The sequence below is a fragment of the Canis lupus genome, chromosome 6 (genome assembly GCF_011100685.1).
Source record: "Canis lupus familiaris isolate Mischka breed German Shepherd chromosome 6, alternate assembly UU_Cfam_GSD_1.0, whole genome shotgun sequence".
NCBI classification, from domain to species: Eukaryota; Metazoa; Chordata; class Mammalia; order Carnivora; family Canidae; genus Canis; species Canis lupus.
In genome coordinates, this window is record NC_049227.1 from 57,188,098 (window position 1) to 57,211,840 (window position 23,743).

The 23,743-nt window shown below is 37.1% G+C and overlaps 1 protein-coding gene and 1 long non-coding RNA gene across 13 annotated transcripts in view; one reads left to right on the forward strand and one right to left on the reverse strand.

Annotated features, from left to right (window-relative positions):
- C6H1orf146 (chromosome 6 C1orf146 homolog) overlaps positions 1 to 23,743 on the reverse strand; it is a 58,444-nt gene that overhangs the window by 26,404 nt on the left and 8,297 nt on the right. For 9 of the 12 annotated variants that reach the window (XR_005361243.1, XM_038541375.1, XM_038541378.1 and 6 more), the window contains one exon: positions 6,658 to 6,769. Coding sequence is in view for 9 of the 12 variants with exons in the window: in XM_038541375.1 (XP_038397303.1) it covers positions 6,658 to 6,726 (69 nt within the window). In the remaining 3 variants the exon portion in view is untranslated. Of the gene's footprint in view, positions 1 to 1,332; positions 1,359 to 3,018; positions 3,189 to 6,657; positions 6,770 to 9,206; positions 9,321 to 23,743 lie in introns of those variants that run through there. The other 3 variants (XM_038541380.1, XM_038541383.1, XM_038541381.1) reach the window with 3 other exon arrangements.
- LOC111096395 lies at positions 4,475 to 15,375 on the forward strand. Its single transcript, XR_005361247.1, has 3 exons — positions 4,475 to 4,750; positions 7,378 to 7,420; positions 15,097 to 15,375. It is a non-coding gene; the product is annotated as an uncharacterized LOC111096395 (long non-coding RNA).

The window sequence follows — 23,743 nt, forward strand, 5'->3', positions numbered from 1 at the left end:
AAAATCTAATTTATCTGATAAGAGGACTGCTAGCCCAGCTTTCTTCTGAGGACCATTTGTATGGTAAATTGTTCTCCATTCCCTCATTTTTAATCTGAAGGTGTCATTAGGTCTAAAATGAGTCTCTTGTGGCAGCATATAAATGGGTCTTGCTTTTTTATCCAGTCTGATACCCTGTGTCTTTTGATTGGATCATGTAGCTCATTCATGTTCAGAGTAACTACTGACAGATAGAATTTAGTATCATAGTATTACCTATACAGTCCCTGTTTCTGCAGATTGTTTCTTTGGGTTTCCTCTTTGCTTACAGGGCCCCCCTTAATATTTCTTGTAGAGCTGTTTTGGTGGTCACACATTCCTTCAGTTTCTGTCTATCCTGGAAGGTCTTTATCTCTCCTTCTATTCTGAATGACAGTCTTGCTGGGTAACGTATTCTTGGCTGCCTGTTTTTCTCATTTAGTACTCTGAATATATCATGCCAGCCTTTTCTGGCCTGTGGATAGGTCTGCTGTTAATCTGATATTTCTCCCAATATAAATTAGGAATCTTGTCTCAAACTGCTTTTAGGATGTTCTCTTTATCTCTGAAATCTACAAGCTTCTCTATTATATGTTGGGGTATTTATTGGTTTTGATTGATTTGGGGGGAGGTCCTCTCTATCTCTTGGATGTAAATGCCTGTCTCCTTCCCCAGATTAGGGAACATTTCAGCTACGATTTGTTCAAACATACTTTCTGATTCATATTCTCTCTCTCTCTCTCTCTCTCTCTCTCTCTCTCTCTCTCTCTCCATCCTCTGGAATCCCAGTAAGATATTATTCTTTCTCAAACTATCACTTAATTCCTGGAGCCTTTCCTTGTGGCCTTTTAACTGTTTTTCTCTTTTTTCCTCAGCTTCCTTCCTCTATCAACTTGTCTTCTATGTCACCCACTCTCTTCTGCCTCATTAACTGTAACTGTTAGAGCATCCATTTTATTTATTTTTTCATTTTATATTTTTAAAATATTTTATTTATTTCTTCATGAAAGACACAGAGAGAGAGAGGCAGAGAGAGAAGCAGGCTCCCTGCAAGGAGCCTGATGTGGGATACAATCCCAGGATGTTAAGATAACACCCTGAGCTGAAGGCAGAACCTCATCCACTGAGTCACCCAGGTGTCCCAGAGCATCCAGAGAGATCCAGTTTGGACTGCATCTCCGTTAAAGTATTTTTAATTTCAGCCTGATTAGATCTCAATTCTGCAGTAAGAGAATCTCTAGAGGCTTATGCTTTTTTCAAGAGTCACCAGTAATTTTATCATTGTAATTCTGAATTATATCTCTGATATCTTACTTAAAATCCATATTCATCAGATCTGTGGCAGAGTATTATTTCTGGTTCTTTCTTTTGTGGTGAATTCTTCCTTCTAGTCATTTTGCCCAGTGCAGAATGGCTGTATGAGTGAGCAGAGTCAAAAATATCAACCATGACCCAACTAAAATACAGTTCTGAAGAGGTCAGGGACCAGAAAATAAAAGAAAAAGAAAAGGGAGACCATGAAAGTGAAAAACAAACTTAAAAAACAATAAAATTTTTTTAATAAAAAAGGTGGGGGAGGAAGTGGTCAGGAAGAGAGAATATAGGCTCGCAGAGTGGACTAAGACAGTGATCCTCTTGGTTCTGAGTGTATTTTGTTCTGTATCTTAGAAGGTGCTAAATTCCAAATTTATATAAACAAGCAAAACTTACATAAACAACAGCAACAAAGAAAACAAAAACAAGACAAAAGAGGGGGGCGGAATGGGAAGGAAGAGAATATAATCTCACAAAGTAGACTAACATGGGACTGCACTTGGTTCTGAGTGTATTTTGGTTTAATGTTAGAAGGTACTTGATTCCAAAATTACTTAAAAAAATAAAAACAAAAAAACCCCCAAAACTTATATATATCTACAAAAATTATATTAAATACATTGAAAGGAAGCCAAAAATGAATATATGACATGTAATTGTAAAAATATGAAAGTCAAAAAGAAAAACCTTAAAACTTTATCAACTTTGTTTTTTAAAATATTGTAGTCAAGGCAGGAAAAAAGAAAGAATATTGGAGAATTTTAAGCTGAAAGATAAATGAATCGTAAGGAAAAAAACCCTCAAGTTCTATATACTATTTTCCATCAGTTCTGGAGCTTTCCAGTGCTGCTTGGTCAGTAAACTTGCTATTCTCCTTTTCTTCCAGCAGTTCTTCTGGGGAAGAAATCAGCAGTACTGCTGCACTGATTCTCAGGTGTCTGAGTTTGGATGGAGATGCCCTGCCCCCTGTTAGGTGGCTGGGCTCAGTATAAGCTATTTGCCCTATGAGGTCCCTGTTCCCTGAAGGCTGTGCCTCTCCAGGATGAAAGGAGAAAAAAAAAATGGCAGTGGCCAGACCTCTAGCCCTGGAGCTATGAGCTCCCAGTGCATACCGAACCACAGTCTTTTAGTGAACACTGGCTCAGATCTTCATGGGGCAAGCATGGGGACACTGATTCATACAATTGGAAGGGTGCTGGGTGGCAGAAGAGCTTTCGCTGTCTTGTGTTCTCACTGGCTCCACCTCTCCTGGATGGAATGGGGGATAGCCTGCTTCTGTCTGCTGCCAGGCCCTGGAACAGAGGGTTTAGCCACTAGAGTGCACACCCACTCCACCTCTTCCAGATGCCTCTGGAGGGTTGCTGTGTTCCAGTCCTTTACCAGGACCTAGGATGGCATTGTCAGCAACCCAACTTCAGTTTGTGGTTTATGGCACAAGTTGAGCTTTCTTCCAGATGTCCCTATTCTTTGTGTCTCTAGGAATATTGAGACTTCACTCCCCTCCCTGTAATTCTACTCTATTTCACCACTGAGCATTTCCCAGGCAGGAAAGACTCTCTCAGGAGTAGATTTCTAAAGGTCCTGACTGTGTGCTGTATTGCATTCCTGTCCAGCTCACATAGGCTCCCTTCCCCTGCTGTTTATCTTCTGATATATCCCCTCCATTTCTCTTCTCTGCATTCCTACCTTGTAAGAAGCGATCACTCTTCTCTCATAGCATTCCAGCTGTTCTTTCTTTACATGTCAGGCTGAATTCATAGGTGTTCAGGATGATTTGAAAGTTTGGGGGACCAGCTGAAACAAGGACCCCTACTCTTCTGCCATCTTGCCTCCGCTCCCCCAATCTGTACCTAATGCTTTTTGATGAATCATTAATAAAATTAGGTATTAGAAAGACATAACTTTTACGTGAAAACTAAAAGTAAACACTGAATCTATTTAGCTGTGTAATTAACATGAAAATAAGTGTGAGAATTATGGTTATAGAAAAAGTGTGTTATACACATTTGATACAATTAATAAGTTATAAATATCTAATATAATTGATATTTGATCATTGATATAATTAATAAAATCCTGAGGAGAAATTAGAATTAGTAATGTTCTATTTGTTGACCAGACTACATGGTATTATCTTTATAATAAGGGTATTAGGGGCACCTGGGTGGCTCAGTGGTTGAGCATCTGCCTTTGGCTCAGGACATGATCCGGAGTCCTGAGATCAGGTCCTGCATCAGGTTCCCCACCCCCTCCTGGAGGGAGCCTGCTTCTCCCTCTGCCTATGTCTCTGCCTCTCATGAATAAATAAAATCTTTATTAAAAAAATAACTGTATTAAATGGTTCATATATACTTTGGTGTACTTTTCACTGTGTATATTTCATAAGTTGAAAAAAATAAAACAAACAAACACCAAAAAAATCCCTCAATGGATGAGTTTAAGAGGAGTAGAGAGAAATAACTGACATGGTAAATAGAACTGATGAAATTACCTAGATTGTAACTTAAGACATAGACAAAGTGAAAAAGAGGTCAAAATGGAAAGAGAACATTGTAGATAAGATCTAACATACATCTAATGGGAGGTTAGGGAAGAAGGAGCAAGGTAATAAGAGAGAGACAATATTAAAGGAGATGATGGATAAGAACTGGATAACAACAACAATTCAAAGATTCATGAAACCTCAAAAGAAAAAAAATCTCTAAAACTATAGAATGTCAAAATCAAAAGGCAGTCAAAGAGAAAAGACAGGTAATCTTCAAGGAAGTAACAAACTGCTAACTTATCAACAGCAACAACATAAGTCAGAATCCAGCGAAATTAATTCCATAATGCTGAAAGAATATATCTGTATATCTAGCAAAAATATCTTTCATTTTGAGCAACTGGAATTCTACCACATTGCTGATGGGAGTGTAAAATCATAATCCCCACATTTATTTTTATTTTAGTTACACAGATTAAATAGATTCAGTATTCACTTGTAGTGAACATGAGAAAAGTTTTGCAGTTTCTTACGGAGATAAACATATGACCTATACAAACCCAGGAATTCCATTACCAGGTATTTACAAAAGAAATGAAACCAAAGACTACACAATGTATGGTTCCATTTATGACATTCTAGAACAGGCAAAAAAAAACTAATCATAGTGGTAAATATTAGATCATTGGTTGCTTGAGGCAGGGGGCTACAAAAGGGCATGAAGAAACTTTCTGGAGTTATGAATATGTTCTATATTTTAATTGGGGTGGTAGTTATACAGGTATCCACATCTGTCAAAACTCATCAAACTGTGCATTTAAAATGTGTACATTTCATTGTATGTAAGTTATACTTCAACTAAATTGACCTTCAAAACACCTTTCAAGATCAAGGGGAAAAATAGAAGTATTTTGAGATTAACAAAAACTGAGGGTAAGTTTTTACCTCTAGAAGATCCTCATTGAGGTAATTTCTAAATCATATTCTTTAGATAAAAAGAAAGTGATCTAAAATGGGAAGTCTGAACCAAAAGAAGGAAAGGAGAGCAAAAACAGTAGCAAACATATGAGTAAATCTGAAGAAATGCTATTTTAGAAAACAATATTCTGTCAAGTTAAAAAACAGAATTAGGGTGCCTGGGTAGCTCAATCTATTAAATTTCTGCCTTCAGGTCAGGTCATGATCCCAGTTTCCTGGGATTGAGTCCTACATTGGGCTCCCTGATCAGCGGGAAGTCTGTGTCTCCTTCTGCCCTTCCTCTGCTCATGAACTCTCTCTCTCTCACAAATACATAAAATCTTTAAAATAAATAGAATTAAACTAAATATGATAACAACAGGATATAATACAGAAAAGGGGCAGCCTGGGTGGCTCAGCGGTTTAGCGCTGCCTTCGGCCCAGAGCCTGATCCTGGAGACCCGGGATCGAGTACCACGTCAGGCTCCCTGAGTGGAGCCTGCTTCTCCCTCTGCCTCTCTCTCTCTGTGTCTTTCATGAAGAAATAAATAAAACCTTTAAAAAAAATACTGAAAGGGATGATTGGAATTAAAGTGTTCTAAGACTCTTGTCACTTAAGAGGAGAATAAAGGTAATTATTCACAGTGGATTTTGTGGAGAGAAGTATACATGTTAAAATTTTTAGGGCAACTACCAAAACAGTAGAAATCATAAAGCATATATTTTCCAAAGCTAATAAAAGGAGGAGGAAGGGAAGTAAGAAAGGGGGGAGGGGGAGAGAGGGAGAAATGATCAATAGAAATGGGTGACAAGAAGAAGAAAAAAAAAGAAGAGAAGAAGAGAAACAGAAAAGGTGGAACAAATGGGACAAAACAAAATTGTAAACATAATAAATGAATTATGAAATAGTTGTTTTTGGCAAATAGCATGGGTTGCCGGCTCTCTGTCTCAAAATCAGTCTGAAAAAGCTATAGAATTAAGAGAAAATCATGAATTCCAGAAACCTAACAAAAAGAAGCATGAAAAAAACCAGTGAGACCTAAGGCTGTCTTAAATTGGTTTGTGTTATGGATCTAGACAGCTAAAGCCAATAGGAAAAATATAACTTGAGGCAGCAGTGGAAGCATAGAATGGATTAAAAATTATTATTTTTAGTCTTATGAGCCTCTCTCATATTTGCTGTGGAACAGTCATTTCTTGCCCCTTCCCTTCCCTCTAGATATCAGCTAGTGTCCATAGATAAATACCAGGGCAATGAAGAAATTCTGTTGGCTGAGGAGCTAAAAACAGTTATGGACTGACCAACTCTCTTCAGGCATTCAACTTCCCATCCCTTCCCCAACCAAACTGTATAGAGACAGCCTTCTCCTAATGCCACTAAGGTACACAGATCAGTTTCTATCTTCAAAAATGTTAGATAATATATATGTGCATGTTACTGTTACTTGAATCCTTTAACATTTCTATTAGAACAGACTTACAGGGATGCCTGGATGGCTCAGCAGTTGGGAGTCTCCCTTTGGCTCAGAGCATGATCCCAGAGTCCCTGGATCGAGTCCCACATTGGGCTCCCTGCATGGAGCCTGCTTCTCCCTCTATATCTCTGCCTCTCTCTGTGTGTCTTTCATAAATAAATAAAATCTTAAAAAAAAAAAAAAACGGACTTATAGAGAAAAAAAAGAATTTTAAGAAATGTCCAACCTTAAAAATGTAGAGAAGTAGGATGCTGAAAATGGATGCAGTAAAGTTTAGAATTTATCTTTAAAATATATTTAGTTTATGTTCTTGCAGAGCCATATAACTAATCAAGCTAAGGATCTTTTAAAATATTGCATTGCTTTTCATTTTCAAATCAAAGAGCAATAGCTCAAATGCCTCTTTACCTTAAGAGATGAGCTAATAATAATGGTGGTTGTCCATTTTACTTTTTCTTTTCTGCCATTTTCAGCCATCTGTCTGTCTCTGGATCAACCCAGCTTCTAATGATGCCTCAATCTGAAAAAAAGAAAGAGCAAATAGGACAATGTAGAAATGTTTAATGAATGAAAAGTAAAGACAGAAATGAAATTAGGTTAATGGAGACATTCTAAGAAATATTTGAAAGTTAAAATTTGACACTGATAATATGTCTTATTATATATTAAGCTTATTCAATATCATGTTTTCTATTGCAATACCATGCTTCCTATTGTCAAAAAGGAGACAAAACATACAAAATGGAGTCAATTGTGCTAAACTCCACAGCAATAAACCAAAACTTGGTATCTAACCTAACTACAGTTTCAGCCCCCTTGAATGTAACCTTTAACTAATCAATACCAAATTACCTGGTCAGCACTAGTGAAACACCCAATTAACCCTTTCCTTTCCCCTCAGGGGAAACAATGCATTGTTTGCAAATAATTTCTTTTGCCCACCTCTTTCTGTCATTAAAAACCTTCCCTTTTCTATAGCTTGGTGGAGCTCCTTTTCCTTACTAATTGGGATGTTGCCCAATTCATGATCCAGTGAGTGAAGCCAATTTGATTTTTAAATTTACTCGGTTAAATTTTTTTTATTTCATTCTATTAACAATTACTAAAGAGCAATGGTTCTCATTTCAGGACACTAACTTTATAAAAGAAGATGTGTCAAGAACTGTGGAAGGTCAGTGGTTTTATTCTACTTGCAAGCTAAAAAAAGTTAACCTGCCACAGTTCCATGGATACAACAAAAGACATAAGACTCTTGGATCAGAGGACAAAGAAAGGCTTTTTTACCTATTTTTTTTACTCACAGCAAGAAAAGTAGCCTCATTCTCTCTCTTTTTTAAAGACACTGTTTTAGAGAGACAGAAGAAGTGGAGAAAAAGGAGAGAATCTCTGAGGGCAGAGACTAATTTAGGGCTTAATCTCATGACCCTGAGATCACGATTTGAGCCAAAATCTAGTATTGGATGCTTAACTGACTTAGCCACCCAGGCACCCCAGTATCCTTATTCTCTTGCAGAAATTCCCCAAGCCCAACTCCCACATGGTTATGGGGGGAAGGCCGGGCAATATCAGCATAAACAGTGAGTTGTATTATAGGAGAGGAACCCCAAGCTAATGAATCCCTAACTTTTATAATGGGCTGCATCCAAATCTTCCCTGTGCTGTAGAGGAAAATACTATCTCTAACCTACAAAACTATTACTACACAAACATCCTTGAAAAGATAGTTGAGGGGTATTTCAGTTGGTGATGCTGTTAATGCCTATCTGGAGACCATGCTTTAAAAGCCACCACACTAAAGAAAGGAAGAGTATTCTAGGCAAGAACAACACAAAGTACTGTGCACTGTCAATTAGATAATAAAAGAAAAAGATATAATAAGAGAATTTCAAAAACATCGGTGTGCTAAGGTTTATAGTTGAGGCAGGTGGGAGGAAAGATAAAAATTACTATAAATAAGTAGCATTAAAGAGAATTTTACTGTGGTCTAAATTTGGCACTTTTCTACTATTGACACTGACATTCTTAAGCCATTTTTCCATTTCTGCGAAATGAGTGTCTTTTGCCCAGTTTTCTATTAGATTTTCCTTTTCTTTTTTCTCATTCATTTGTAGGATTTTTTTATATAGTCTAGATATTAATTTTTGTCAGGTGTCTATTTTCTCCCAGATTGGACTCGTCTTTTTCCCTTCTTTATGGTATTATTTGATACACAAGGCTAAATTTTCAATGTTGTAAAATTTATCAATGCTTGCATTTATGGTCAGTGCTTTTTTTCTCAAGAAATCTTCTCTAACGCAAAGTCATAGATATTCTCTTTCATTGTCTTCTAAATTTTTAGTCTGACCTTTCACATTTAAGCTTTTAATTCATCTAGAATTTTGTACAGAGTCTGAAGTAGGGATCCAACTTCATTTTCTAAAAATATGGCTATCTAGTTGTCCCAATACTAGTTAGTAGTCTTTCCTCTTTGGTTATTTGCAATGCCACCTTAATGAAACAGGATTTTCATATATTTTTAGGTCTGCTTCTGTTCTATTCCACTGTTCAGTTTGATTATTCCCAAGTCAATGTCATACTATTTTTAATTTTTATAGTTTTATAAAAAGTCTTGATATCTATATGGGAAGTCCCAATATTTTACTCTTCTTTCAACAAGACCTCAGCGTATCTATAATGAACTCTAGTTCTATCAGGCTGAGCAAAGAGCTGAGGGTGGGGGTAAAAGTACAGGGTGGGGATTTTAGAAGTAAATATATGTGGCAGGTGAGTAGAGGAACCAACCACTTTCACCGTAAGAAGTAAGGGTGTCAAAGTATTCTACCATGATCTGCCTGATGATTTGTTGGGCTATGGGTGGTGACAACTATGGATACATTAGGCAATGAACTAACAAATAGCTTTCAAAAACTATGCTATGAATACAGATCTGTGGTTAATGTACAAGTGGTAAAAATAACCTGTGGAGGCAGAAGAATTCTTAAATTCTTAAGTGGTAATGAATAAACTTAGATTCCACAGAGGCTGTCTTCTTGGTGAGAGCTTTTTCTATTACCAAAATCTCATGATGATCAGAGTCCCTGGAATAAATGGAATGATATGTAGTCCGAAGTGAATTAAATGACCTTCTGGGTCTTGACCCTGAGCACATATGTCATAGTTCATAATAATATACAAATAGAAAAAAGTACACAAATAGAATTACATGCTTACAAAACATCTTGTTGGCTAACAAGAAATAATTTGAAGAGGATGCAGTGACCTGACTTGTTGGCAAAATAGCAGAAGCAAATTGCCATTGGGAAGTAGGCACCTGGTACTCCATATATTTAAGGATCATCCCTGAAGAACTCTGGAAATAGTTGCCAAATGCTTATTCTTGCCTAAAATAAGGCCAATAATTAGATGCAAAGTTGTTTTAAACTAAAAGAGGTATATGGGGTTGAGTTTCATGAACTGCATCAGAGTTTAGTCAAGAGTAAAAGAGAAAAAAACCTGCATGCACAGTTAAATGTATAAAAACAAATTTCTAAACACAACTAAAAGAAAAATAATAAAAGAGAAAGATGCAAGTCAAAAGCCAAGGGGATCAAATATAAAGGCAAATTCTAGAATAATGAAGGTTCCTGTCACTGACTTTAGTTTAATGTCTGGCCAAAGGTAAAGAAGTAAAAATATTTTAGCAACAATAAAGACTATGTTAGAATATTGGTGGTGTGTCTGGGTAGGAAGGGGTGGAATTGTAAAAGACAAAATGGGTGCTTATGGTTTTTATGATTCTGTGAGGATGTGGAGTTTATGCAGAATATATGCCAAATATAAGGCATACATTCAGACCTTTTGGTAGAAGATCTGTAGTGTAGCAGAAAAAAATACAACGGGAGTGAGACCAGGGTTCTAGTCTTAACCTCTACCACTGTAATCACTCAATGTCTTTAAGCCTATTTCTACATGTATAATTACATACACTGAGACGAGTAATACTGGCTTGCCATTATTTCACAGGGTAGCTAGGAAAATCAAATTATATAACACATATTAAAATGCAAATATATTACCATCATTATATAACTTTAGTCAATCCTTTTGACCAAAACAAAACTATAAACTATTTTTACGAGACTTTTGCTACTTTTTTCAAATGTTCCAACGTAAATAATCCTTCAGTTACAGTCATCTCCCTAGAGAACTCTTCCCATCCCTCCAGATAAAAATTGGATATTTCTCTGGATCTGATTCATTAGCTTTAATCCTGGGACTTCCCTGTACCGCCCTCCTGTGTTAGAGCTGTTTCCCTTTCCTTGGTTTATTCTTGTTTCACTGAAGCATTCTTTAGTAGTTCCCTTAAAAATATGCATGGCAAATAATATAAAGATTTAACTGTATTTGAGCCCTTGCATGTCTGAAAATCTTTATCCTATCTTCATATTTGATCAATATTTATATATATGTGCATGTGTGTGTATTTATGTATTTGTATCTATATATCCTAATAGATGTGTTTTCTTTCAGAACTTTATAAATATTACTAGACTGTCTTCTAGACAACCAGTGTTGGCTGTGAACATACCATACTGATTCCTATTCCTCCTGTATAAGTGACTTATTTTTCATTTGTTTTCTCCAGAAGCTTTTTTGGTACCTTAAAACTTGGTGTTTTTCCTAATCTCTAGTGTTCTGAACTTTGACAATGATGTGCCTTTAGGTAGATCTTTTTACCTGCATTGAGCTAAGTATTCAGCAAGACCTTTTAATCTGGATACTCATGTTCTTCAATTCTAGAAAACTATTTTGTAAACTTATTTAATATTCCCAATATTTTTTTTTGCAATTGCTATTAGTTGGGTTTTAGATCTTATAGCTTGATCTTAGTCTTCTACTGTTTTCAATTTTTTTTGGAGGGGTCGTTTTCCAGATGATTTTCCTAACAAGCTCTAAAGGTTTATTTTAAAACTTTTTTTCCTGCTGGTTGCCCTAGGTATGCAATATACATTTACATCCAATCCAAGTTTATTTTCAAGTAACAGTATACTACTTCATAAATAATACAAGTATCTTATAATAAAAAATATTCCTAAATCCTCCATCCTATCCTTTATGTCATTGCTGTCATTCTTTACATTTTTACATGAGCTATAACCATCAAATACATTGTTACTATTATTTTGAACAAATTTTTATCTGTTAGATGAATCAGGAATAAGAGAAATAGGTTTTTATTTTGCTTTCACTTATTCCTTCTCGATTTCTCCCTTTCTTCATACAGATCTGAGTTTCTTTCTTTTTTTTTTTTTTTAAGACTTTATTTATTTTTTCATGAGAGACACAGAGAAAGAGGCAGAGATACAGGCAGAGAAGGAGAAGCAGGCTCCATGCAGGGAGCTCAACATGGGACTCGATCCTGGGACTCCAGGATCACACCCTGAGCCGAAGGCAGACAGTTAACCACTGAGCCACCCAGGCATCCCCAGATCTGAGTTTCTGACACTATCATTTCCCTTCTCTCAAAACATTTTTTTAGGTTGTACAATATGTTTTTCTTAAAAGCTTTTATTCTTATCCCAGTTCATTAACACACAGTGATGTAACTCTCAAGAAATTCTTTACATTTCTTGCAAAACAGATCAACTGGCAACCAAATCTCTCAATTTCTGCTTATCTGAGAAAATCTTTATTTCTCCTCACTTTTGAAGGAGGACATGGCAAGACAGAGAATTCCAGGTTGGTGGTTTTATTCTCTCAATAATTTAAACATTTCACTCCACTCTCCTGCTTGGATGGTTTACATGCAATTATATCCAAGATTAGGATGCCACCCCAGATGGGTTCTGGTGAGAACTTTCTTCCTAGCTTATAGACAGTTGGCCACCTTTTTACTGTGTCTTCACATGGCACAGAGAGTGACAGCAAAAGTAAGCTCTGGTATAATGTAATTTGTATCTTTGCTCCTCTTATAGATAAGGTGGTTTCTTTCAAGATATTTTATCTTTGATTTTCTGCAGTTTGAGTTGATATGTCTAGTGGATTTTTTATTTTTTACTTTATTTATTATTATTTTTATTTTATTTTATTTTATTTTATTTTATTTATTTTATTTTATTTTATTTTTGCATTCATCATCCTTGGTGTTCCCTTCCTGAATCTGTGGTTTAGTGTCTGGCATTAATTTGGGGTAATGGAAATTCTTAGTCACTGCTTCAAATATTTCTTCTGATCCTTTCTCTTTTCTCTTTCTTCTCTTTTTGGTATTCACATTACAGCAGATATGTTACATTACTTGTCCCACAGATATTTTGCTCAGTTTTGTTCAGTCTTTTTTCTCTTTGCTTTTCAGTTTTGGAAGTTTCTATTACCATATCCTCAAGCTCAGAGATTATTTCCTCAGCTGTGTCAATTCTACTAATGAGCCCATCAAATGCATTCTTCCTTTCTGTTACATTCCCTTTTTTCTAACATTTTTTTTTATTCTTTCTTATAATTTCCTTCTCTCTGCTTATATACCCATCTGCTCTTGTTATATTGTCTATGTTTTCCATTAGAGCCTCTCACATATCAACTATAATTGTTTTAAATTCCTAGTCTGAAAATTCCAACATCCCTGCTATATCTGGGCCTGACTCTGATGCTGTCTCTTCAAACTATGTTTTCTCCCTTTTAGTATGTCTTATAGTTTTTTTGTTGTTGTTGTTGTTATAAGCCTAAAATGACCTACTTGGTAAAAGAAACTCTGGTACATAGGCCTTTGGTGACATGGTGATAATGTGTAAGGGAAGGAGGATTCTGCAATCCTATTATTAGGTTTCAGTCTTTTCAGGAGCCTGCACCCTGAGCTGCAAATTTCACTAGTGTTTCTCAGATTTTTCCCCTGTCTAGGTGGGACAGGATGCCGGGAGGGACCTAAAGCTAGGTACTTCTCTCCTCCCATGTTGATTAATCTATGACAAAATACCAACAAGGTTAGGTTCTGGCAAAGTAGTTTCTGTTGAGGGCAGATTTTTTTTTTTTACATTTTTTGAGAGAGAGAGAGAGTGTGTGTGTCTTAAGCAGGCTCCACTCCCAGCACAGCCCAACAAGGGACTTTATCTCACAACCCTGAGATCATGATCTGATCAGGAAATCAAGAATCAGATGCTTGAGGGCAGAATTTTTAAGAACAGGATGCTAAAAAAAAAAAAAAAAATAAGAACAACAGGATGCTCTCACATATTTCAGTATTTTTCTCCTTTTCCTGCCAGAAGCACAAAGGAATTTGCCTACAATATTTACTGTGAGAACCTCTGTAGAGCTTTCAGAGGTAGAACTCACAAAAGTATAGGGGCCTGCTATCGAATGAATTATGTTCCACCAAAATTATATAATGAAGCCCCAACCCCAATATGATTATATTTCAAGATGGGTCCTTCGGAAGATGCTTAGGCTTCCATGAGGTCAAGAGAGTGAGGCCTTCATGATGGGGTCAGGGCCCCTAAAAAAAGAAATGCTACAGCAAAAAGGTGGCCCACTGTCTGCAAGCTAGGACGAAAATTCTTGCCAGAACTCATTCAGGATAGCACCCTGATCTTGGACTTCTAGTCTCCAGACCTGTGAGAAAATTAATGTCTGTTTAAGCCACTCAGTCCATGGGATTTTGCTATGGCAGCTCACACTAAGACAGGGCACCCTAATTAGTGGGTCTCCCTACTTACAGCACCTCCAGCAATTCTTCAATTACACTTTAGGTTTTCCTATCTCATACTGGTTCCTGCAGAGGTCGCTGCTTATTGGTTTCTACTCCAGTAAGTGATTCTTCATATCCATCCCTCTGTCTCTACAATTTTGGGTGCTGAGGTTTGCCCTGTGACTTCACTTCTCTGACAGATTTAAGAGTCTTTATTTTTTCACCTTGTTCAGCTTTTTACTTGTTAGGATAGAGTTACTAGTTCCATGCTGTTTCATGCTAGTCTAGAAAACAAAAGCCAAGATTTTTTTTTTTTTATTTTAAACTATCACATGTAAGTACATATTTTTTGTTACTAGAAGCTCTTATTCTCTGCTCATTCTTCTTCAAGGCATCCCTTTGTTTTATGAATTCAGTATCTCTCATCTCTGTGAGGTAACTAACTACATTTTCTTAAAGTTTTCTTCTGTTGACATTATCAGTTTTCTACAGATTGCTTTTCTTGATTGTTTCATGTTGGAAGTTTTCCTCAAATGTCTAGTGATCCTTAATTGTTCTTATTTATATGTTTATTAATCAAAATATTTATGGATTTGATATTATTGTAGGGGCTAGAGATGTAATAGTGAACAAATCTCCACCCTCATGACTCTTTCATTCTAGTGAGATGATTCCAGCAATTTAAAAAAAAAGACAAACATGGAGTGATGGAAGGTAGCAATGTGTGTCGTGGAGAAAAATCAGAGTCCACAGGGAATATGTGCTGGAGGCTATTATTTTATGTTGGATGGTTAGAGAAGACATCTCTTATAAGATAAGAGGTTGTGCCTGGTATTCCCAAAACCATCTTCCCAGGTGAACATCTCCAGAAAACAAACCTCCAATCTCCTCCACAGGAAAACCGAGTTTCCCTGAATGTTCAGGATAGAGAAGAGAACCCAAGGAGGTTCTAATGGATGTGCATATAAACTTTCAACAATCTTTTCTTCCACATTCTGCTCTTGATGTACACCAATATTTAATGCTTCCAAGTACAGTACTCAGCCTCTCAGGAGATTCCAAGAGGCCCATGAGGCATAATTCTTCTCATTAATTTCTCCCTCAGTAGGGACTTAGATAACTTTCTTTTATACCAAATTATCATTCCTCTGTCTTCCAATTTCCTCATACTCATTTAAATTTCTCATTTGCAGGACACCTGGGTGGCTCAGCAGTTGGACATCTGCCTTTGGCTCAGGGCGTGATCCTGGAGTGCTGGGACTGAGTCTCACATTGGGTTTCCCACATGGAGTCTGCTTCTCCCTCTGCCTGTGTCTCTGCCACTCTCTCTATATGTTTTTCATAAATGAATACATTTCTCATTTGCTATTTTACTCCTTATTTGTGTTTGTTAATTTAAAAAAATCTTTCCTGTCATTTCAAGTGTTTGGAGAAGAAAAGAAAATAAACAAATGGGGTCAGTCTGCCATTTTAAAGCAAGAAGCCTGTGGTATTTTGATTAATTCTCTATTTCCATTGCCATCACTTACATATATCTTTTTTTAGTAACATGTGCTGCCAAAGCGAGCACTCACTTACATATATCATTCATTTTCTAAACTCTTCCAAAATTCTCTCAAGTTTTTAATTAAAATCCTCCTTATCTCTGCAAACTTCATATCTCAAACTACAAAACCTTAAGACAAGTATTATCTCACAATTATCTTTCTCTAAATACTACTACTAGGGGATTTCCCTCTACTTGTTTGAGATATGAATTCACCTCCTTACCATATTTCTTTAATACTTAGCACAGTGGTATTTACTAAATAGTTGGTCAATGAATTATGTTCCCATAACATTACTGATAAGATATGCTGACAATATTAAGAGTGAGCTTCTAGTAACAAAAGAAGTTATTTTGGTTGTAAGCAACATCTCATATATTTAACTTCTAATATCTCTCAGTGGGAGAATCCATTTTATTATGCCAAGTAGAAGTATTAATCTGAAATAATAATAATAATAAAATACATATTATAATCCCAAGAATTTCCCCCCCCAAAATTTATTGTTTCAAGTGGCAAAATGTTATTGGTCTCTGTGGGGCACCTGGCAGGACAGAGGGAGGCTTGGGAGGGGGCAGGGCTCCGCCTGTTACAAAAATCAAAGGCTTTTATAAAAAATGCTATAAATTGTTATCAAAAGAAAACCCGAGAGAGGCTGGAGGAGGAAGCAGAGGGGCGGTTGTCAAGAGACCGAGGGAGGAGGGACCAAACCTTTACCACTAATGCCTGAATCTGGTCAGGAGGGAGGGGGTAGAGTCAAGAAGGGCGGAGGGATACAAAGTGCATAAATGTACCTCCCCAGCCACTTCTCAGATGTGGAGGGGACAGAGGCTGCAGCCTGGGGCCTGGTGGGGCTCCAGCCGTCTCCTTGCCAGGGACCCCACAGGAATGGGCATTGCCTGAGACTGCCAGATGGAAGGACCTCAAGGACTTCTCAGACCTTCTTCTTCGAGCTTCAGGGCTTGTAGCCAGTTGGGTGATGATCCTTCTGACCCTGAGGATTTCTCTGGCTTGGGAGGTAATGCAAGGGGCTTCCCCAGCCCCGGGACCTTGCAAGACTTGGAACGCTGCACCATGGACTCCTCCTGGCTTGGCTTGCTCTCCACAGGCTCCCCCTCCTCAGCTGAGCGGTTCCGAGGGCGCAGCTTGGCCTTCAGGGAGACAGGCTCAGGGCAGGAAACAGGTTGACTTTCAGCCCCTTGGTGCCCAAGGACATTCGTGCACGGTGGTTCTGAGGCTCCTCCACCACCTCCTCGTCTGAAGATGGCACCCGAGAAGCCCATGGCTCCGTAGAGTCCTGGAACAGGCCTATGTCTGAGTCTGCCGCCTCTGAGAGGCGCAGGGTGCCCCCGGGCCAAATGGCCGGGGCCTGGTGCCAACACTTGTGCCCCAGGTTGGGGAATGGCCACTTTTCTAGAAAGACGCAAATTACCAATAAGGATAAAAAACAAATAAAAAAAAGAGAAATCTAAATACAGGCATACTACAGAGAAAGTGTGAATTTGGTTCCAGACCCACCACAATTAAAGCAAGTATCACAATCACATAAGTTAAATGAAATTTTTTAAAGATTTTTTTTTATTATTTATTTATTCATGATAGACAGAGAGAGAGAGAGGCAGAGACACAGGCAGAGGGAAGCAGAGACTCCATGCAGGGAGCTTGATGTGGGACTCGATCCCGGGACCCCAGGATCACACCCTGAGCTGAAGGCAGATGTGCTTACCCACTGAGCCACCCAAGCGTCCCAAGTTAAATGAATTTTTTGGTTTCCTGGTGCATATGAAAGTTATAAATACTATACTTAATCTGCTAGATGTGCAATAAGAGCATTATATCTAAAAAACAACGTATATACCTTAACTAAAAAATACTTTCTTGGGCTGAGTGAATCAGTTGGTTAAGCATCTGTGTTCAGCTCAACTCATGAGCTCAGGGTCCTTGAATAGCTCCACACTGGGCTCCCTGCTTAGCAGGGAATCTGCTTCTCTCTCTCTCCCTGTGTCCTTCCCCTCACCTGCTTGTGCACTCTCTCTCTCTCTCTCATAAAAATAGTTTCTTCGTAAAAAATGCTAACCATAATCTGAGTTTTCAGTGAGTTGTAATCTTTTTGCTGTAGAAGGCTATTGACAAAGGGTGACTGAATGGATAAAAATACAAGACCCATCTATTATACTACCTACAAGACATTCACTTCAGACTTAAATATACACAAAGACTGTAAGGAAAGGGATGGAAAACATATGCAAATGAAAGCCAGAAAAAAGATGAGGTAGCAATACTAGAGAAAACAAGCTTTAAAATGAAGACTGTAACAAAAGACAAATAAGGGCATTACATACTGATGAAGGAGTCAATCCAATAAGAGAATATGATTATAAGTATATAAACATCCAATACAAGAACACCTAAGTACATAAAGCAAATATTAACAGATATATAGGGAGAAACTGACAGGAATACAATAGGGGACTTTAACACCCCATTTATGTCAACGGATAGATCATCCAGACACAAAACCAACAAAGAAACAGTGACTTTGAACAACACATTAGACCAAGGGACCTAACAGATCTATACAGAATATGTCATCTCAAAACAGCAGAATATATTCCTTTTAAGCCCACGTGGAATGTTCTCCAGAACAGATCATATATTAGGCCACAAAACAAACTTCAATAAACTTAAGACTTAAATCATATCAAGTATCCTTTCTGGCCACCATGGTATGAAATTAGAAATCAATAACAAGAAAAAAACTGGAAAAAACACAAACAAATGGAGGCTAAAGAACACACTATGAAGCAACAAATAGGTAAATCAAGAAATTAAAAAGGAAATAAAGAAATACATGGAAATATATGAAAATGAAAACACAATGGTCCAAAATCTTTGGGATGCTGCAAAAGATGTTCTAAGGGAAAAGATAACAGCAATATAGGCTTACCTCAAGAAGCAAGAAAAATCTGAAATAAACAACCTAATCTTACACCTACAGGAGCTAGAAAAAGAACAACCAACACCCAAAGCCTAATAGAAGGAAGGAAACAAAGATTAGAACAGACATAAATGAAAAAGCCTTTAAAAAACCCCACAATAGAACAGATCAATGAAACCACAAGCTGGTTCTTTGAAAAGAATCAACAAAATTGATAAACTATTAAAGTATTAACAGACTCAACAAGAAAAATAAAGAGAGAAGATTCAAAAAAAATAAAAAATCAGATAAAGAAAGAGAACGAACATAAAGAGAATTTTTTAAAGTAATCTCTACACACAACACTGGGGGTCCAAATCATGAACCCTGAGATCGAGTCACATGCTATACCAACTGAGCCACCCAGGCACTCCCATAAGAGAAGATAATGAAAAATTACATGTCAGCAAGTTGGACAACCTGGAAGAAATAGATAAGGTCCCAGAAACATACAATCTCCCAAAACTGAATCAGGAGATACAGAAAATTTGAACAGACTGACCACTAGAAATCAAACTGAATCAGTAATCAAAAAATTCCCAATGAACAAAAGTCTGGGACCAGATAGCTTCACAGATGAAGTCTACCAAACATTTTAAGAGTTAACAATATTTATTTTTCCAATCCATGAGCATGGAATGTTTTTCCATTTTTTTGTGTGTTGTCTTCAACTTCTTTCATTAGTGTCTTATAGTTTTCAGAATACAGGTATTTTACCTCCTTGGTTAGCTTTATTCCTAGGTATCCTATTATTTTTGGTACAATTGTAAATGGGATTCTTTTAATTTCTCTTTCTACTGCTTCATTATTGGTGTATAGAAATGCAAGATTTCTGTACACTGACTTTGTATCTTGTGACTTTATTGAATTTGTTTATAGGTTCCAGCAGTTTTTGATGGAATCGTTCAGGTTTTCTAGAGTATCTGCAAATAGTGAAAGTTTTACTTCTTCCTTACAGATTTGGATGCTTTTATTTCTTTTTCTTGTCTGCTTGGGGTGGCTAGAATTTCCAGGACTACATTGTTTAAAAGTGGTGAGAGTGGACATCCTTGTCTTGTTCCTGACCTTAGGAGAAAAGCTTTTAGTTTTTCCCTATTGAGGATGATGTTAGCTATGGATTTTTTATATATGGCCTTTATTATGTTGAGGTATGTTCCCTCTAAACCTACTTTGTTGGGTTTTTTTTTTTATCACAAATGGATGTTGTACTTTGTCTAATGCTTTTTCTGCATCTGCTGAAATGATCATATGGTTCTTATTCTTTCCTTTATTGATGTGATGCATTATGTTGATTGATTTGCAAATAATGAACCACCTTTGCATCCCAGGAATAAATCCCACTTGATTGTAGTGAAAGATTGTTTTGATGTATTACTGAATTTGGTTTGCTAGCATTTTGTTCAGGAATCCTGCATCTATGCTCATCAGGGATAATGGCTAAAATCAGCAACACAAAAAAGAACAGGTGTTGGTGAGGACACGGAGAAGGAACACCATGCACTCTTGGTGGGAATGCAAGCTAGTGTGGCCACTGTAGAAAATGGAAAACAGTATAGAGCTACCCTGTGATCCAGCAAACACACTACTGGATATTTACCCAAAAAATACAAAAACACTAATTCAAAGGGTTACATGCATCACTATGTTTATAGCAGCATTATTTACAATAGTCAAGATATGGAAACAGTCTAAATGTCCATTGATTGATGAATGTATAAAGGGTGTGTGTGTGTGTGTGTGTGTGTGTGTGTATGGTGTGTATACACACACAATGGATTATTCAGCCATAAAAAGAACTAAATCTTGCCATTTGCAATGACATGAACAGAGTAGAGTATAATGCTAAGTGAAGTCAGAGAAAGACAAATACCACATGATTTCACTCACACATGGAATTTAAGAAACAAATGAGCAAAGAGGGGAAAAAAGAGAGGCAGAGAGAGACTAACCAAGAAAGGGACTCTTAGTTATAGACAAACTGATGGTTACCAGAGAGGAGTAGGGTGTGGGATGGTTAAAAAGGTGATGGGCCAGCCCGGGTGGCTCAGCGATTTAGTGCCTGCCTTTGGCTCCAGGGCGTGATCCTGGAGTCCCGGGATCGAGTCCCACGTCGAGCTCCCTGCATGGAGCCTGCTTCTCCCCCGCCTGTGTCTCTGCCTCTCTCTCTCTCTCTTTCTGTCTCTCATGAATGAATAAATAAAATCTTTTTAAAAAATTAAACAAAAATAAAAAGGTGATGAAATTAAGGAGTACTCTTGTCATGATAAGCACTGGGTGATGTATGGAATTTCTGAGTTACTATATTGTACACCTGAAACCTATATAACACTATATGTTAAAAACCTGGAATTAAAATAAAAACTTCAAAAACGTTTCTAAACATAGATGAATAAATAGATAGAAAAGAGTTAACAGCTATTCTTCTCAAACTATGCAAAAAAAATAAAAGAGGAAGGAAAACTTCCAAATTCATTCCACAAGGCCTGCATTACTCTGATACAGAACTAGACAAAGACACTACTAAAAAAGAAAACTACAGACCAATGTCTCTGAAGAGCAAAAATAGCCAACAAAATATTAGCAAACCAAATTCAATGATACATTAAAAAAATTATTCACCATGATCAAGTTGGATTTATTCCAGGGATGCAAGGGTAGTTCAATATTGGCAAATCAATATGATACATCACATTAACAAAAGAAAGAAAAAAACCGCATTATCTTGATACAATCATCTCGATAGATGCAAAAAAAAATTGGCAAAATACAATATCCACTCTAAGGCCATGTATGAAAAAACACACAGCTGGAATCACAGTCAAAGGTGAAAAACAAAGCTTTCTTCTGAGGTCAGGAACAAAACAAAGATGTCCATTCTCAATACTTTTATTCAACATAGTACTGGAAGTCCTAACTGCAGCATTCAGACAAGAAACAGAAATAAAAGACATTTTGTTTTGTTGATGGCTTCCTTTGCTGTGCAAAAGCATTTTATTTGCTTAAAGTTTTGTTTTGGTTTGGTTTCCCTTGCCTTAAGGAGACATATATCTAAATATATTGCTAAGGCCACTGTGTGAGAGATTATTGTCTGTGTTTCTCTTAGGAGTTTTTATGGTTTGGTCTCACAATTAGGTCTTTAATTCATTTTGAGTTTATTTTTGTGTATGGTATAATAAAGTGGGCCAGTTTCATTCCTTTGCACGTAGTTGACAGTTTTTCCAGTACCATTTATTGAAAATACTGTCTTTTCTCCATTGTACATTCTTGCTTTCTTTGTTGTAGATGAATTTGGTCATAAAAGCATGGCTTTATTTCTGGGCTCTCTTCTGTTCCACTCACTGATCTACATGTCTAATTTTGTGCCAGTACCATATTGTTTTGATGATTGTTGCTTTGTAGTGTATCTTGAAATGTAGGATAGAGGGCAGCCCCGGTGACGCAGCGGTTTAGCACCGCCTGCAGCCTGGGGTGTGATCCTGAACACCCAGGATCGAGTCCCACGTCGGGCTCCCTGCATGGAGCCTGCTTCTCCCTCAGCCTGTGTCTCTGCCTCTCTCTCTCTGTGTCTCTACGAATAAATAAATAAAAAATCTTAAAAAAAAAAGAAATGTAGGATAGAGATACCACCAGCTTTGTTGTTCTTCCTCAAGACTGCATTGGTTATTTAAGATTTTTCATGGTTCCATACAAATTTCAAGATTGCTTATTCTAATTCAGTGAAGAATGCTGTTGGTATTTTGATTGGGACTGCACTGAATCTGTATATTGCCTGGGTTAGTATGGACTTTTTTTTTAAAGATTTTATTTATTTAGGGATCCCTGGGTGGTGCAGCTGTTTGGCACCTGCCTTTGGCCCAGGGCGCGATCCTGGAGACCCGGTATCGAATCCCATGTCGGGCTCCCAATGAATGGAGCCTGCTTCTCTCTCTGCCTATGTCTCTGCCTCTCTCTCTCTCTCTCTGACTATCATAAATAAATTAAAAAAAAATTTAAAGATCTTATTTATTTATTTGAGAGAGACAGGGAGTGAGAGAGCGTGTGAGATTACAAGCAGGGGGTAGAGGTAGCAGGAGAAGCAGACTCCTCGCTAAGCAGGGAGCATGGTTCAGGACTCAATCCCAGGACCCAAGAAAGAAAACTTGGATTCCTACCACACATCATATACAAAAGTTAACTCAGAATGGATCACAGATCTACCAGTAAAACATAAACCGATAATAAATGTTTTAGAAGAAAATAGGACATCTTTATGCTCTTGGGTCAGGGAAAAAATGTTTAGATGATACCAAAACTGTAACCCATAAAAGAAAAGAGTTGATAAATTGGACTTCATCAAAGTTAAAAAAGCTTTCCCCCTCAAAAGACACTGTTAGGAAAATAAAGAGAAACCACAGATTGAAAGAAAATATTTGCAAAACATGTATCTGGTAAATGACTTTTACCAAAAATATATAGAGACTCTCAAGACTCAAGAAAACAATCCAATTTAAAAATAGGCAAAAAATTTGTACAGATACTTCAAAAAAGATAAATAGCAAATAAGCACATGAAAAGATATTCAACATCATTAGACATTAGGAAAATGAAAATTAAAATCACAATGAACACAATATACCTAATATGTCTAAAATTTAAAAGACTAAACATATTAATTGATGGTAAGGATGTGGAAGAACTGGACCTCTCATACACTGATATTTGGAAAGTATGTGGTACAACTACTTTGAAAAGGAGTTGGGCAATTTCTTTAAAAATTAATCACACACAAACCATATAATCCAGCCAATTCACTCTTAGCTATATTACCAAAGCAAAAAGAAAGCATCTATCCATATAAAGTCTTAATCACATGTTTTATTTGTAAAAGCCAAAAACTAGGAACACCCCAAATACCCTTCAAAAAGTTAATAGACTTTGATATAAACTAATCAAGAATAAAAAGGAATGAGGGCAGCCCTGGTGGCTCAGCGGGTTTAGCACTGCCTCCAGCCCAGGGTGTGATCCCGGAGACCCGGGATTGAGTCCCACATCAGGATCCCTGCATGGAGCCTGCTTCTCCCTCTGCCTGTATCTCTGCCTCTCTCTCTCTGTGTCTCTATAAACAAATGAATAAAATGTTTAAAAAAAAAAAGGGAATGAAAAAAATTTAAAAAATAAAAAGGAATGAACTATTAATACATACAACCTGAATCAACCTAAAAAATTATGCTGAAAGGGGAAAAAAGCACATACTGTAAGATTCCCTTTATATAAAACTCCTGAAAATGCAAACTAACTTACAGTGACAGAAAACAGAACCATGGTTATGATGAAGGA